The sequence below is a fragment of the Prionailurus viverrinus genome, chromosome C2, assembly GCF_022837055.1.
Source record: "Prionailurus viverrinus isolate Anna chromosome C2, UM_Priviv_1.0, whole genome shotgun sequence".
NCBI lineage: Eukaryota > Metazoa > Chordata > Mammalia > Carnivora > Felidae > Prionailurus > Prionailurus viverrinus.
The window spans coordinates 78373429-78390166 of NC_062569.1; the positions used below are offsets into that span (position 1 = coordinate 78373429).

The 16738-nt window shown below is 45.1% G+C and overlaps 2 protein-coding genes across 3 annotated transcripts in view; both read left to right on the top strand.

Annotated features, from left to right (window-relative positions):
* Nucleotides 1–2981: 2981 nt before the first annotated feature.
* HRG (histidine rich glycoprotein) lies at nt 2982–12423 on the top strand. Its single transcript, XM_047874130.1, has 7 exons — nt 2982–3233; nt 5154–5270; nt 6118–6205; nt 6409–6575; nt 7756–7839; nt 9853–9954; nt 11530–12423. Exons 1-7 carry the CDS (start codon nt 2982–2984, stop codon nt 12421–12423), a joined length of 1704 nt encoding a protein of 567 aa, XP_047730086.1.
* A 2773-nt stretch (nt 12424–15196) lies between these two features.
* KNG1 (kininogen 1) overlaps nt 15197–16738 on the top strand; it is a 28063-nt gene continuing 26521 nt past the window's right edge. For both annotated transcript variants that reach the window (XM_047876574.1, XM_047876575.1), the window contains exon 1: nt 15197–15599. In XM_047876574.1, the coding sequence (XP_047732530.1) occupies nt 15405–15599 (195 nt within the window). In that variant the 5' untranslated portion in view covers nt 15197–15404. The remainder of the gene's footprint in view (nt 15600–16738) is intronic.

Genomic DNA, 16738 nt, shown 5'->3' on the forward strand with positions numbered 1-16738 from the left:
TTTCAGCAGCAAGTATTGGTCAGATATTGTCTGCACAGCCTTCGGCCTGAGGGTGGAATCTTGTTTCTTTCTTACCTGTTTGAATAGTCTCCACTCCCCAGAACTTGATAGACTCACTTACCTTCACTGTTGGAATACAGAGTCTGTGGCCTATGGCTGGGCCTGGAGGGAAGCAAACACTGCTCCAAAGATGGGAAGCTTTCTGATTCCATTAATAGTTTTGCTCAGAGTGGAAATCAAGGGCCCAACAACATTCATTCTCAATTTTTTTCACTTAAAAAATAATACTTGTAGGGTAGGGGTGCCTGGGTGGTTCAGTCGGTTAAGCGTCCAACTTTTGACTTCAGCTCAGGTCATGATCTCACAGTTGATGAGATCGAGTCTTGCATCAGTTTCTGCACCGACAGCACCAAGCCTGCTTGGGATTCTCTCTCTCCCTCTCTGTCTGCCCCTCCCCAGCTCATTCTCTCTCTCTCTCAAAATAAATAAACTTAAAAATATGTATATAAAATATACACATATATGTATATTATGTGTGTATATATGTTTACACAAATATATGTAACACCTGCATATACATTACACACATATCTTTTGAAGTTTGACAGGCATTAATGGGTTGAATTGTTTCCCCAGTATTCATATACTGAAGTCCTAACCCCCAGTACCTCGGAACGTGATTATATTTGGATATAGATCTTTAAAAAGGTAACTTTGTTAAAATGAAATCATTAGGGCGGGCCCCAGTCCGACATGACAGGTATCCTTGTAGGAAGAGATCAGGACACAGATGAGCATACGAGCAAAACCATGTGGGGACACAGAGAAAATGTGGCCAAGGAGAGCTTGGCCTCAGAAGAGACTAACCTTGACCTTGGACTTCTAGGCTCCAGGATTGTGAGAAGATCAATTTCTGTCATTTAAACCACTCAGTTTACGGTACTTTTTTATGGAAGCTCTAGCAAAGCTAACACAACAGAGGATTTGCAGAGTAACAGTTGTCTTCCATCCCGGCAGGTGTTTCTTGGAGAGTCACCTCTGTGCCTTGACAGCATTTGTTTAAGAGCAGTAGACAATATTCACATGCTGTTACTCTTAGCTGCATCCTTTAGGAAGGAAAAACGATTAAGGAGAGGCATCATTTGGAGTCTTAGACCCTGTCTCAGTCAGGGTCTAGCAAGAAATACAATGCATCACTAGCATTGGATAACCCTTTAAGGTTCAGTGAAGGTGGGGGGAAAGGATGTCCGCTGCTTTCGTGAGCATGCCTTAATCTCAGCAAAACTACTGTTAGGAAAAGCTTATCTTCATTGTGGGGGCCTTTCCACGTCCTGCCTTTCCCTCCACCAGCATTTAGCTCCCTGAGGGCACTCCATACTGGGGGTGGCCAGTACAGCAAGAATAGAAGCCTTAATGAAGGAGCTCGGCTCATTGAAACATACGTTTTTGTGTTCATCGATAGACTTCCCCCAGCCCCACCACAGGTTAGAGCCCCTTAGTAACACGTTAGCCAGATTCCAGACTATTTCTGTCATTCTACATTTCACTGAAGAGGTCCTGTTTCGGTATTCAAAAGCTAGGGTCGCTAACATTAAAGGTTCAATGTCAAGCGTAACTCACAACGTGTTTTTAGTACTTTGCTGAACCAACCTGGGACTCTGGGAAGTGAGGCCTTGCTTTTCACATACCTTCTCCCTTCCCTCTCTCTCTCTCTTTCAAGTCTTTCTCTCTATTCAGGATCTGTTTAGAGCCCAGTGGTTCTCAACCGTGAATGCACATTGGAATCACCTGGAAGTTTTCAAAGCACCAGTACCTGGGTCCGTTCCAAGAGATCCTGATTTAATTGCTCCGGGGAGAGGCCTGAACACGAGGATTTTTAAAAGCCCCTCAGGTGATTCTAGTATGAGAACTATTACTATGGCCTTTACGGACATTCCCTGCAGAGGGAGCGGAGAGTGGGGAGCTTCTGTTTAAGGCACTAGTCTCAGGAGGGAACCTCGGCTAAGTCCCTCTGGTCCTTTCTGATGTCGGTCAGCTGCTGGTAAGAAGAGTACATACAGCTACATTGTTTCTCTGGAGGGATGGGGGTGCGATATCAGCTTAAGGCCATTCTGAGTCCCTCCCAGGTATGGCCCACCCAACCCCTTCTAGAGATGGGCATCCAATTGCTTGACTACTACCCTCACGACCATTCTCTTCCACATGACCCAGTTCTCTTTAGCACGCTTAGGGGGCCACTGAGAATCGTGAATGACAAGTTGGGGCGTCCCCAACTTCTTCTCAGACACACCAGTGGTGATAATAACAAGACTACGTAGCATCATGCATTCAGTACCTGAATCTGTGCCAAGACGTGTCGTGGTTCCTTTATCTGTGTTTTCTATTTAAGTATCACACGATCCAGCCAAAAGGGATGAATCCCCATTTTGCAAATGAGAAAATTAAGAATCAGAGAGGTTTTATAGCTTACCCAGCATCACACACTAAGAGTAACAGGGCAGGTTTGAACTTCAGATCTGACTCCAAAGTAACAGCTGTTTAATCCTTCCATCTTATTCAGAATTCAGTTCCTTTTATGGTATTAGGAGTTTAACGTGTTACCTCCCTTAAATAATGCAGCTGCATTCTACTGAGGACGTTGGGGACATAATCCGAACAGGGGAGCGATGATGGGGAGATTTCTGGCGGCGATCGGCAGGCAGAGGAAGGAAACCTGCTTTACTTCCAATCCCACCCACACACCAAGGTAAACAGTGCCTAGGCACCAAAACACACTCCGCCGCCATTACTACTAGAAAAATCCAGATTTTGTGCAGATCACAAGTCCACCCACCCACCAGTGGCATGTCTCGACTTTCTGTCCTCAGGACCCACTAATCATTTACAGCCTGTTGGCAGGTATTTTAACCAGGGGTCAAGGTGACCCTCCCCAGTTACACAACAGAAATACATAAACACTTTGTTTAATCAATCGTGTGTGCATGTGTGTGTATCTTCAGAAAGTCTGTATAAGCAAGGGATGGTTTCCACGTTTTAACAAGATGAGAGCCTTCACCGCAGCCCTGCTTCTCATCCCCTTCTTCACGCTGCAGAATTCCTGCGCTCTGCGTCCCACAGACTGCGACGCTACTGAGCCCTTGGCCAGGAAAGTGTTAGACCTGATCAATAAAGGACGGTGGAAAGGCTACCTTTTCCAGTTGCTGCGGGTCGCTGATGCCCATTTGGACAAAGTGGTGAGGAACTGCCTGTGGTAGAGCTGAGCTGGGAGACCAGGCCCCAGGGGCAAACGTGCTGTCGGGCCCCACGCTTACTGCCTTGCACAATGAAATGGCTCTGGGTAGGGTTTCTGGTTTCGTTTCTGCTGCTCCTCTACACTGTTGGGGTTTTTTTGGGGGGAGGGATGCCTTCAAACTAACATTTGCTATTAATATCTCCTTAATTATGAATCAGTTTGTAGGTACTTATAAGCATGTATGCCGAGCCAACTCAAACAGTAAGTACCAGGAGAGGCGAATTAGAATAAGGTGTCGGCAGCACCCTCAAGGAAATAATCATCAGCTCACGTACACACACAGGCAAACTGCGTTAAGACGGGACACATTCTAGCAATCAAGTGGTATAGACGCAGAAGTAACCTAATGGAAGGAGAGCTTTTAAAATTGGTTGGGAGAAGGATGTAGACAGGGAATGAGGAAGGGGAGTGTCAGGGAATAATTGAATGCAGCGGGAATGGAGTGTTCTGGAAGTTTTTTGTGGGCTTTGGAGCAGTTAGCAGGTCGGAAGACTGACTGTAGGCTTATCGTGAAGCAAAGAGAGCCTACTGTTTTCACTTAATAAGATTATATGCTTGTTTGGAGTGGATCTGAGGCCTTGAAAGAGATTAACGGAAGGAGGGCTCTCTCCCCACCCCACCCCACCCCACCCCACCCCACCCCCAAAAAACCTACCCTTTGGTGAAACCACTGAAATCTAGGAGGACAGACTATGGGGCCCCACAGAAGCAGAGAAATTTCCACTTGTTGCTGGTATGAGAGGCACCACAGGTTGCAGAGAACAAGAGGGGTTTCAGGAATTTAGGGTCCAACCGGCAATTTAGTGACCGTGAGTCCCATTCCGGGTTCTCTGTGACACATGCAGGCACAGGACAAATTGGCACAGTGCGGCCTCTGAGTGATGGCAGGAGGGTGTGTGGGTGGGTGAGGAGGGGGGGGGCGGTGTGCCTGGGGAGATGGACACAGGAGACATGAACTAGGAAGCCATTTGTGCTCAGGAAAGAGGCAATGAGGACCAGCCCCACGCAATGGACATCAGAGCAGGGAGAATGAAGAAAAGACACGAGACATTTCAAAGAAAGGCCGCTGAACGCCTGGCTCCTGGAAAGTAAAAGCAAAGGAAAGAAATCAAGGTCACCCTCACATTTCTAAGCCAGGGACTACGGCAATAAGTCATTAATGACGCCTCGGACAACAGGCAGGGGAAGTTGAGAGAGAGAGACAGCTTGTAGGAGAAGACAGTGCGTTTAAGCTTTGGGCAGGTTGAAATCAAGGCAAAACAATCCAAGTTCAGGAATAGAGCTGGGCAAGAGGACACAACTGCACATACAGATCGGAGGCTGTCATCACTTATAATTCTGGGCCTGCACCTTCAACACCTCCACCCAAACCCACACTGCTGCTCAGTGGTTGCTTTTTAAAGCTCGTGGGCAGAAGCAACATCATGACCAGTGAAAAAGAACATTTGGAAGTAACTCTTTGAAGCTATTTATTCAAAAGAAGTAGATCAAATGACACAAAGGTAGGACATCTGTGATGATTTGGAGAGAAGCAGGAATTCTCTTTAAGAAATAAAGAGATTGCGGGTCGCCTGGGTGGCTCAGTCCATTGAGCGTCCGACTTCAGCTCAGGTCATGATCTCGCGGTTCGTGAGTTCGAGCCCCGCGTCGGGCTCTGTGCTGACAGCTCAGAGCCTGGAACCTGCTTCGGATTCTGTGTCTCCCTCTCTCTCTGCCCCTTCCCCGCTCATGCTCTGTCTCTCTCTGTCTCTCAAAGATGAATAAATGTTAAAAAATAAAAAGAAATAAAGAGATTGCTTTTATTGAAAAAGCACTAGGCTCCCACATGCTACTCACATGTTGTTCTTCCGGTATTCCTCAGGAATCTACAGCTGTCTATTATTTAGTCTTAGATGTGAAAGAATCAGACTGCCCAGTCCTATCCAGGAAACACTGGGATGACTGTGACCCAGCTCTTTCTAAGCGTGTATCTGAGATTGTAAGTAAACAGGGTACTTTGAACTTGTATCATTCTAGACTTCTGTCTATTCTGTTTACTCAGGGCAGCAGCATGCCTGCGCTAACAGAGTGAACAAGGAAGGGCAGATCCTGCCTCTTGACTCGTGAAGACTATGTTGACCTTGAGTAAAGTCTCTTGAGAGTCATTCCTGGGATTCCCAGTTCAGGCTGAGTCACTGGGGATTGTGGTCCCTTGGGATAACATGCCCAGCTGTGAGACCTTGGGAAAATCACCTCAAGTGTCTAGACTTTTGCCTCCTCAGCTGTAAAATAACAGGAGGGGGTTGGGGTACCTGCACTTTAAGGGTTCAGGCCCTGAGAGTCCACGTGTCTGAGAACATACGAACCTGTGACTGTGCCCTATGAAGACTGGCCTCGTTGGCAGGAATAGCCGAGGGGAGTAAGAGTAGTTGCCTTGAGGAACAGGGTCTCGTTCTCCATATTGCACGTGGGTACTCAGATGCCAGGTTCTCCGCCACAGGAAGAGAGCAAGAAGATGAATAAGCACGTATATCAAATTTCAGTTCTAGAAAATAAGACGTTTACCTACCGAGGAGTTTTAGCACTGTTTTCCCTTGAAAATGTTTGGGATATGGCCATGGTCTGTTTAAACAGTTTCTCCCTGGCTCTCGTGAGGGTTTTGGACGTATATAGCACCCAGCCCACAGAAACAGACTAAGAAAATACAGGTTTTGAGAGAGGACTTGGTGAGAGAAAACTAAGGTGGATTCTCATGGATAGTAGGAGTATGTGACATCACTTTTTGTCCCCTCACATTCAACCCGACAAAGGCAGTGCGCGATGACATAATTCCCTCTTTCTTACAGGTGATCGGACAGTGTAAGGTAATAGCTACATATTTGAATGAATCTCAGGATCTTAGACTGAATGATTTTAACTGCACCACAAGTTCTGGTATGGTCATATGTTCAAATGCTAATTAATTCTAAATTAATTCTAAAGCAATTCTAAATTGCTTCTCCAACCCTCAATGTACCCATCTGTAAAACGGAAGCTATTGTTTTTCTTGCCCACATGCTTATACATATGAAATCCCAGTATGGACATTGCCATTTCCAACCCTCTGGTAATGGAAGGCTGCCATCTTCTTTCTCCAGTCTCTTCGGCACTGGCCAATACCAAAGACAGCCCTGTACTCTTTGACTTCTTTGAGGACACTCAGCCTTATAGAGACCAAGCCAACAAAGCCTTGGAGAAGTACAAAAGAGAGAATGGAGATTTTGCCTTTTTCAGAGTGGACCGAGTGGAGAGAGTTGCCAGAGCGGTGAGTGTCCCCTCACGTCAGCTAGCGTCTGAGGGCCCAGCTCCGGCCTGGCAGGCGCAGACCCAGCGGCCCTGGCCCTCTCCACTGGCCTCACGTGTCGCGCTACTTTCAAACTGAGGTCCCTGTGGCAGCCTCCGTAGGCAAGAGATACCAAAGACACTGCTTTCCTGTGGTTTTTTTTTAATTTTTGGGGTTGTGGGGAGTATGAACAGCTACTGAATGGAATGGAAGGAATGGAAGGAATATAGCACAATTAGTAAAGGGAATGTCTTGGATCCGTATGCATTGGGAAGAGTTTCTAAGGGGAAAAGCAAGTTAGAGACAACACTTGGACTCTGAGCCCATTTATGTTAATTAGATATATGGGTACATGGGCGACATATTTAGGAAAAGGCTACGAGAAACCCCTCAAGTAGGTGGTAGTGGTACCTTTGGGAAGAAGAGATCGGGTACAGGAAAGGTGATTTTTCACTATGCTTGATTATGTCTATATTATTTGCCCTTTTCAATGAAACAGTATTTTTTGAGAGAGAGAGAGAGAGAGAGAGAGAGAGAGAGAGACTGAGAGAAAGAGAGAGAGAGAGAGAAAGCAAACCCATGCTTGCTCACACTTTAGCAGGGAACGGGCAGAGGGAGAGGGGGAGAGAGAATCTTAAGCAGGCTCCACACCCAGCTTGGAGCTCAATCTCATGAGATCATGACCTGAGCCTGAAATCAAGAGTTGGATACCCAACCAACTGAGCCACTCAGGTGCCCCTTTAAAAATATATTTTATTGGGGAGCCTGGGTGGCTCAGTCGGTTAAGTGTCTGACTTCGGCTCAGGTCATGATCTCACAGTTCGTGAGTTCGAGCCCCGCGTCAGGCTCTGTGCTGACAGCTCAGAGCCTGGAGCCTGCTTCACATTCTGTGTCTCCCTCTCTCTCTGCCCCTTCCCTGCTCATGCTGTGTCTCTCTCTGTCTCAAAAATAAATAACCATTAAAAAAATTTTTTTAAATAAAAATATATTTTATTTGTGATAAATTTTTTTAAAGGCAGTGGTCATAAGAAAAATAGCACATGTTGGTGATTTTAAATCCCCACAGTGCTTTATAGCATATTGGATAGCAGGTATCTACTGCTTTTTTTTTTCTTTTTTAATTGTTATGTTCCTGAAACTGCTTTGATCCAATTTCTTCTAGAGAGGAGGGGAAAGAACCAATTACTACGTGGACTTCTCTGTGAGGAACTGCTCCAGTAGCCGCCATTTTCCCAGGCACTATAATGTGAGTATAATAAATGTCTGTGAAATACTAGGTAACATTTAGAGACCACCTACTATGTGCCAGGAACCTGTCCAAGTGCTTTACACATATGTTATTAACCCCCCAACCACTCAATAAGGTAGGTCTTATTTTTATCTCTGACTTAGAGATGGAGAAACTGAGGCACAGAGGAGTTGAGTGAATCATGAGACTGTGATTTTACAATATACACCACACTTAAACTTAACACTGAGGTTTTTTCTAACCCGTTAGGATTAAAGACTTAGCTAAAACTAATAACCGGCTTATATTAAGAGCCTACACATCAGTGGGTGCCTGTGTTCTCTTCATCTCATTTATTCCTCACAGTGGCCCCATGTGACAAATGTGGAGCTGAGGATCAGCAAAGTGTCTTGCCCAGTGTTCATAACCAAGCTGAGATTAGAATCCAGTTCTCCTAAGGCTCAATGCAGTGGGCTTTTTTCTCCTAATCACTTATAAATGGATACTCCTGTATCTGCTGAAATATCTTATTAATAATACTCAGCATTTGTGTGTAGTTTACATGTATACTATTGCTTCATTGGATCCCTGTAACAACCCTGCTGAGGAGAAGCAAACGCCTGCCTCCATTTCCCTGGGACAGAACAGCCTAGAAGTTTAACCACTTTTTAAAAAATTTTTTTTAAAGTTTTTATTTATTTTTGACAGAGAGAGAGAGAGAGAGAGACAGAGCATGAGTGGGGGAGGGGCAGAGAGAGAGGGAGACACAGAATCCAAAGCAGGCTCCAGGCTCCGAGCTGTCAGCACAGAGCCTGATGCGGGGCTCGAACTCACGAACCGTTGAGATCATGACTTGAGCCGAAGTCAGAGGCTCAACGGACTGAGCCACCCAGGCACCCCTAGAAGGTTAACCACTTAACCCCAGGGCACTTAGCTAGAAAATGTTAGGACATAGGATTTTAACAATGGCCTTCTGATTTCAAGGCCAGGATAATCCTGAGGTTTAACAACAGGCTCTCTAGGGTCAAAAGCAAGGAAGCATTCATTCATTAGTTCCTTTTCTGGCTGTTCAACATTCCTGCCTGAAGCAGTTCTAGAATCTTGCTCAGTGGCCACCAGAAAAGACACCTCCCTCTCCCACTCCCTTCTTCAACAAGTCCTTAATAATCTTGGTGTGGGTGATGCCATGCAGAAACATGGCAGCTGGAAAAGAGGGGTCTCAATGTTAAGTGTTTTGCAGCATAATCTCATTTAATTAAGCCCTCCCACATCCCAAAGATAGTTAGTATTGGGCCCATTTTACAAAGACTGGATTTTAGAAATTTTAAGGAATTTGCCTGAACTCACACAACTAATAAATGGTGAAGCCAGAATTAACATAGGCCTGTCTGACTGCAAAACTATTCTCAGACCTCAGTGATTATCTGTCTCTTCTAGAAAAGCATTTCTTCTTGTCCTAGTCTACCTCTGACAGCTGGGTTTAGGAGACTCTGGGGCATAGGGGTGCAAGCCAGCGGTAGCCTCTGTACTCCCAGTAAGGCCCGCGGATGGTTACTTTGACAGGGTCCCGCAAGCCATTTTCATACTGGTTCCTTCCTTTCCAATACTTTCCTTCAAGGGACTGGATAAAGTTGTATACAAATCCCTCTTCTACACCGCTCTTAATTCTCTCTAGGCACAGGCAATTTGGGTCTTCGGTGCAGAAGGGTTGGCCTAAGGCAGGGCATCAATGATGTGGTTTCCTCACTGACCCCCGTGGGAAAGCTCAGCACGGGTCACCACTCAGGGAAGAAAACCACGGCAACCTGAAGTGAGACACTTTGGAACCTGCACTTTCTTCTAGGAAAGATTATTAAATAATTAGTGGAGAAATTTGATAATAGTACCCTGATTGTTCTAAAGCTCTTTTGCTTTCCCAGATGTCTGAAAGTTTACAACTATAGCTGGGAACCTTCATACCGGCTGCACAGAAATAGACACTCACACGAATACACACATACACACCCTAACAGGCTTCTCTCTTCTTTATAGGCCTTTGGATTCTGCAGAGCAGATTTGTCCTATGATGTAGGAGTCTCAGACTTGGAAACCCCAAATGACATTGCCATAAACTGTGAAGTCTTCAACTTGGAGGTGGGTTGCCTAAGGAGTCCTTATCAGAAGCAGGCCAGACTAAGAAATATTTTCAGACACAGAGCGTATTTTGTTGTTATAGCTCTGGGGGTGGAGGGGAGAAAGAGAAAGAGAGAGGCAGAGAGGTGAGAGGTGGCTGAAAGGAAATACAGGGAGAATAGGTCCCTGGGGAAGGGGTACTATTGCTGGTATGACACAAAAAGCATAAAAAAATTCCAAGAACTGGGGAGAGGTAAGATTCGTAAAGTAAAAATCATAACCAATTCAGTCACCCTCTAATGAATATGAAAATGGCCCTTATAGTTAAGGCACCAGTGCTGAGACTTAATAATTTCTTGGGGCACCTGGGTGGCTCAGTCGGTTAAGCAGCTGACTTCGGCTCAGGTCATGATCTCGCAGTCCGTGAGTTTGAGCCCCGCATCGGGCTCTGTGCTGACAGCTCGGAGCCTGGAACCAGTTTCAGATTCTGTGTTTCCTTCTCTCTGACCCTCCCCCATTCATGCTCTGTCTCTCTCTGTCTCAAAAATAAATAAACGTCAAAAAAAAACCTTAAAAAAATAAATAAATAAAAATAATTTCTAACTTTTATTATTAAGCATAGAGCCTAAGAGGAATGAATTAGCCTCAAACATATTATATAAAGATACATAAACTGAGGCACAAAGCAATATTTCACATCTGTGCCAGAAAGCTTTGTTCTATACCAAGGCATTCATTACAGTGCTTTTCACGTCAGCAAAAAACCTGAAAATAATCCAAATGTCCATATGCCAGACCAAAAAACAAAATGGGGGAGGGGCGTGACAGGTTTGTCACCGTGAACATGGCTCTACAGCTTTAAAAACAATTTTTTTTAATGTTTATTCTTTGAGAGAAAGATCACGAGCAGGGGAGGGGAAGAGAGAGGGAGACACAGAATCTGAAGCAGGCTCCAGGCTCCGAGCTGTCAGCACAGAGCCTGACGTGGGGCTCGACCTCATGAACTGTGAGATCATGACCTGAGCTGAAGTCAGATGCTTAACTGACTGAGCCATCCAGGCATCGCATCCACAGATTTTTTTTTTTAATTAAAATCTGAAGAAGGAGGAGAGGGAAGAGGTGAAGTACTCATCCTTTAAGACTAAGAGATGCTTATACCATAAAGCCTCAGAACTCTGTTGAGGTTATTAAGTATAAGGCACTAGTTTTCCAAATGTTGATCTACAGATGAATACCATCTAGAATATAATTTCACCATTTTATGCTGAAATGAGAAAAATGGGGATAATAAATACCGTTTCCTAATACAACATTTATTCCATCTGAAGAACCACTCTTTACTCTGAGATTATCTTTCTGACTCTTGTGTTATCAAAATATTACTATTGTGAAATAATGATGACGGTAGATGATAGTCTTTGTATTTCAAGTGTCAACTTGGGGGGATAAAAGCTTGAGAATACTGTTTTTGCTATCCTATTTTTAAAAGTGGAATTGTGGAATACAAAGTCTGCAGGCCCTAGGTCTAAATCAAGTTGTGCATCTAACTTCTTTTGTGTTCTGTAATAATATTCACTTTTCTGTATGCTTTAATAGAATGGTAGAAACATCAGTGGCATACAACAGCATTTCGGCCATCCCCTCCACCCTGGGGGGCATGAGCATTCTCCTGCTGGCAAGCCTCCATTTAAGCCTGATGAATTTAGAGATCACCACCATCCCCACAAGCCACAGGAACTTGGATGTCTTCCTCCTCTAGAAGACAAAAGTCAAACAGACAGACCACCATTTCAGGCAGAAGCCCCCCAAGTTTCGCCTGTTCCAGAGTTAAAATGTCATCATCCCCATTTTGGCACCAATAGGACCCACGGACACCCTCATAATCATAGTTCGAGTAAGCACCATCCCCACGGACCCCCTCCTCATGGGCATCACCCCCATGGACACCATCCCCACGGACGCCCTCCTCATGGACATCACCCCCATAGACATCACCCCCATGGACACCATCCCCACAGACACCCTCCTCATGGGCATCACCCCCATAGACATCACCCCCATGGACACCATCCCCATGGACACCATCCCCATGGCCATGATTTCCTTGACCATGGACCTTGTGACCCACCACCGCATAGTGAGGATCCCCAAGATCACCATCACCACCATCATGGCCCACCATCTAGGCACTCAGAACAAAGAAGTCCAGGTAAGAGACACTTTCCCTTCCACTGGAGACAAATTGGATATATTTACCGACTCTCTCCACTAAAGAAAGGTGAAGTTCTTCCTCTTCCGGAAGCCAATTTTCCTAGCTTCTCATTGCCAGACCACAGCAATGCTCTAAACCCAAAGATTCAGCCCTTCCCTCAGTCAGCCTCTGAATCATGCCCAGGGATATTCAAGAGTGAGTTTTCACAAGTCTTGAAGTTTTTTGCATATACGCTTCCAAAATCTGATTTCCTCGATGGGGAAAAATTAATGTTCTGAATTAGAACCATAAATAAAAAAAAATATGACCAACAATGAATGTGAAATTCAAGTTATTTTAATCTCACTTTCATACTCAGGGTGGGGCAAAATGTGGGTAGGGGAGGAGATAGCATGAGAAGAGAGAGACAAATGGAAAGGAAAGATCTCAGTGCTACAAGTCACTGGCCCCCAAATCCTTGTAGCAAATCTCCGATCCTCTTTCTTCCCTGGACTTAATTCTTTTAATTCTAGAGTCTTTCCTCTATGAGTACTTATGCTATAGCTGGCGTTACCATAAATTCAGGTGCACAAGAAACATCACTTTATTTTCAGAACAAAGTAATTTCCATTTCATGCCACCATCCTAGTAGGCTAATTAGGAAATTTTTAAAAATGTTTATTTACTTTTGAGAGGGGTGGGGGAGGGAGGGAGGGAGAGAGAGAGAGAGAGAGAGAGAGAGAGAGAACACAGAGGGGAGAGAGAGGGAGATACAGAATTTGAAACAGGCTCCAGGCTCTGAGCTGTCAGTGGAGAGCCTGACATGGGACTTGAACTCACAAACCATGAGATCATGACCTGAGCCGAAGTCAGATACTTAACCAACAAAGCCACCCAAGCGCCCCAAAATATCACCTTATTTTCAGAACAAATTAATTTCCGTTTCAGTCTGCCATCCTAGTAGGCTAATAGGAAACTTAACCTCAGTCCTTCTTGGACTCTCCTGACCCCACTACTCTCCACACAAAGTCATGCCACAGTTCTTGAATTTCATGTAGTGCCCAGGTGTTTGGGTGGTGGGCACAAGAAGGAGGTCTGATTCTTCATCATTGGTTCACCAGTTCTCTCCTGCTGAGGAATTCCTCCTAGCCTGTTCCCATCCCTCTCTGGGTCTAGTTTATCTCATATTACTGTATCAAACTGAGGATATAAGGGTCCCTGCAAGACTGCTAATGAACATGACTGCCAAGAGATACTGTATGGCTGTTCTCTCCCTGGAATCTTGCTGCCCTCCAGGTTGCATGCTCAGAAAGCAGGACAGAGGTGTTCTCTGCTTCAGGAATTCCAGGGCCCTCTGTTTTTCTCCTATCTTCTCCCTGGGCTAGGGAGGCTCTAGTTTCGGGTAACTTCTCTTTATTCATTTTGGTGCCGGAGGACTCTTGTTTTCCGCACTCAAGTCCTCTTTCTTTTCCTTTCTTCCCAACTCAGGGCTCAAGCATTTAGACACAGGCTAGTAAGACTTCAGGCTTGGGGCGCCTGGGTGGCTCAGTTGGTTAAGTGTCCAACGCTTGATTTCAGCTCAGGTCATGATCTCATGGTTCATGAGATCCAGCCAGCATCTGGCTCTGTGCTGACAGCATGGAGCCTGCTTGGGATTCTCTCTCTCCCTCTCTCTTTGCCCCTCTCCCCCTTAAAATAAATAAATAAACATTTAAAAAATAAATAAACATATATTTTTTTAAAGGGCTCTCTTCCTGACTTACTGAAGCAGTTTCAGCTGTGTAGTAATGGCAGAAGGTAGATTGGTGTGTGTGTGTTGGGGCAGGACGTGTATAGTAAAAAAACAAAAAACTAAGGCTGAAAGAAACATGGGTAAGTTCTTAGGTTGAGAAGAAGGAGGGGCCACAAAGATGCTGAGGTTGGGAAAGTGAGGACATTTCTAATGGTGCACAATCCAGGAGTAGTTGGAATCGGAATTTGGAGTTGATCGGAAAGTTTCCTTAGGCTTGATGAGTAGACACCCATATCCACCACATCAGAAACAAGAAGCAAGGTGGCCACCCAGGTGCCTCAGTCAGTTGGGTGACCAACTCTTGATATTTCACAGTTTGTGGGAATTATGAATTCCCACAGGTCATGAATTTCACAGTTTGTGGGATCGAGCCCCGTGTTGTCCCCTTATCCAGCTGTGTGTTGGGCTATGCTCTGCCAGTGTGGAGCCTGCTTGGGATTCTCTCCCTCCCTCTCTCTGCCTCTTTTCTGCCCACGCACTCGCTCTCTCTCAAAATAAATAAACTTTAAAAAAAGAAATAGCGGGGCATCTGGGTGGCACGGTCCGTTGTGTGTCCTACTTTGGCTCGGGTCATGCTCTCGCAGTTCATGAGTTCGAGCCCCGCGTTGGGCTCCGCACTCACAGCTCAGAGCCTGGAGCCTGCTTCAGATCCTGTGTCTCCCTCTCTCTCTGCCCCTCCCCTGCTTGTACTCTGTCTCCCTCTCTCTCTCAAAAATAAACATTAAAATTTTTTTAAAAAACAAGGCAGGATAGGGGACACAGGACTTCACTCAATTCATCTCTTCTTCTGCTTCTCTCCTGTCTCCTCCACCCTTGGGAGCATTCTTCTTTCCGAAACCAATGTAACTGAGTGGAGACCTGACCAGAAACCAGATAGGATGCACATATTTTATTTTAAGTTTTGCCGGTGTGCTGGTATGAGACTTATCCCCATGCGCATGGGCTCCTCAGACATGCCATGTGATTGTTAGCAACATGCTTTTTGGCAGCTAGAAATCTTGCAAAGAAACTATTGAAAGGTATCTGTGCATTGTACTCACTGTTGCATTGTTGTCCCATGTAGTGACCCTCAGAAACAGCTTTGGGAAAGTCATTTGGGGCAGGGAATAACAGATGTGGTTGGTGTTTTCTCCTCCTCCTTCATTGCTTTCTGTTCTGCTTTGTAATACAACATTGTGCAATCACCTGGAAATGTGTTCTGTGCTCCCACGTGCTTCCTGAATGCAAACAAGCGGGCCAATAACCTCAGTGTTGCAATGTTTTAGCCTGAAATCTGCTTGGATAACCAACCCAACAGAGCCATTTGTCCTTTGGAAATAGGGCAGATAGTATAAGAAAGCAGGAGTTCACCAGGACACAGAGTGCTGAGGCAGAGAGAGGAAAGCACAGGGGAGATAAAGGGTTGAGAATAGCTAAAATCACCATTCAAGTTGGCGCCCGGATCTTGGTGAAACCATCCCTCAGCTCCTGGAGGGAGACTGCTAAATCATGAAATTAATTGCTGTGCTTTTCCTTTGCTCTAGGCTGCTACCAAGCTTAACCGAGGAGTCCTTCTCACAAGAAATCGATTGCGATGATGAAGACCTATTCAAGGCTGTGGACACTGCTCTGAAGAAATATAACAGTAGAAACCAAAGTGGCAACCAGTTTGTGTTGTACCGTGTAACCGAGGTCACCAGGACGGTGAGTAAGCTGTGCCTTACCTTGAGATCATTTGAGATTTGTGCTGTCACTTGGAGCCCAGCCTCCTTCCCCCACACCACACACACACACACACACACACACACACACACACACCAACAATCGCCAAAGAACTGACAAGCAGAGGTAGAAGCTTACGACTCTTTGGCCCGGGAGTGCAGGGCAGGGTATGACTCGTCCTGGGCCACCAAGCTTGGGTCCCTGGGTGATCAGAGAAGCAGCATCCTCAGGTGAAAGGAAACAAAGGTAAATGGAGTCATTTGAAAGAAACTATGCAGACTAGGAGAATCCAGGAACTCAGTCGGATTGCAGCAAAAGAACTTCCTAAATGACTAGCTCTAGATTAAAATATAAAGACCTCCAGGGATACCAGGGTGGCTCAGTCCGTTAAGTGTCCAACTCAGGTCATGATCTCACCATTTGTGGGTTCGAGCCCCGCATTGGGTTCTGTGCCGACAGCTCAGAGCCTGAAGCCTGCTTCGGATTCTGTGTCTCCCCTCTCTGCCTCTCTGCCTCTCACACTCTGTTTCTCTCTCTCTCAAAAAAAAATAATAAACATTAAAAAAAATTTTTTTTAAAGATTTAAATAAAGACCTCCAGACCTCAGGTGGGGAGGGGGTGCTTAAGGGGAGATGTATAACAAATACCATATGATCTCATTATACGTGGAATCTAAAAAGGTCTAACTCACCAAAGCAGAAAGCAGAAGGGTAGTTACCAGAGGCTGCGAGGTGGGCACAATGGAGGATGCTGGTCAGAGGGTAGAAGTTTTTGGTTATAAGACGAACAAGTCCTGGGGATCTAATGTACATCATGGTGCTTATAGTTAATAATACTGTATTGCATACTTGAAATTTGCTAGAAGACTAGATTTTAAGTGTTCTCACCATACGTATATACACACAAAAGGTGAACTACATCAGATGATGTATATGTTAATCAGCTTGTTTGTAGCACTTTACAACATGTGTGTATATGTGTGCGTGTGTGTGTGTATATATGTATATATATATATACATATATAATCACATTGCACACTTGAAATATATGTAATTTTTATTTGTCAACTATACCTCAATAAAGCTAGAGGGAAGGGGAGTTATACCTAAGAGGAGGCAGAA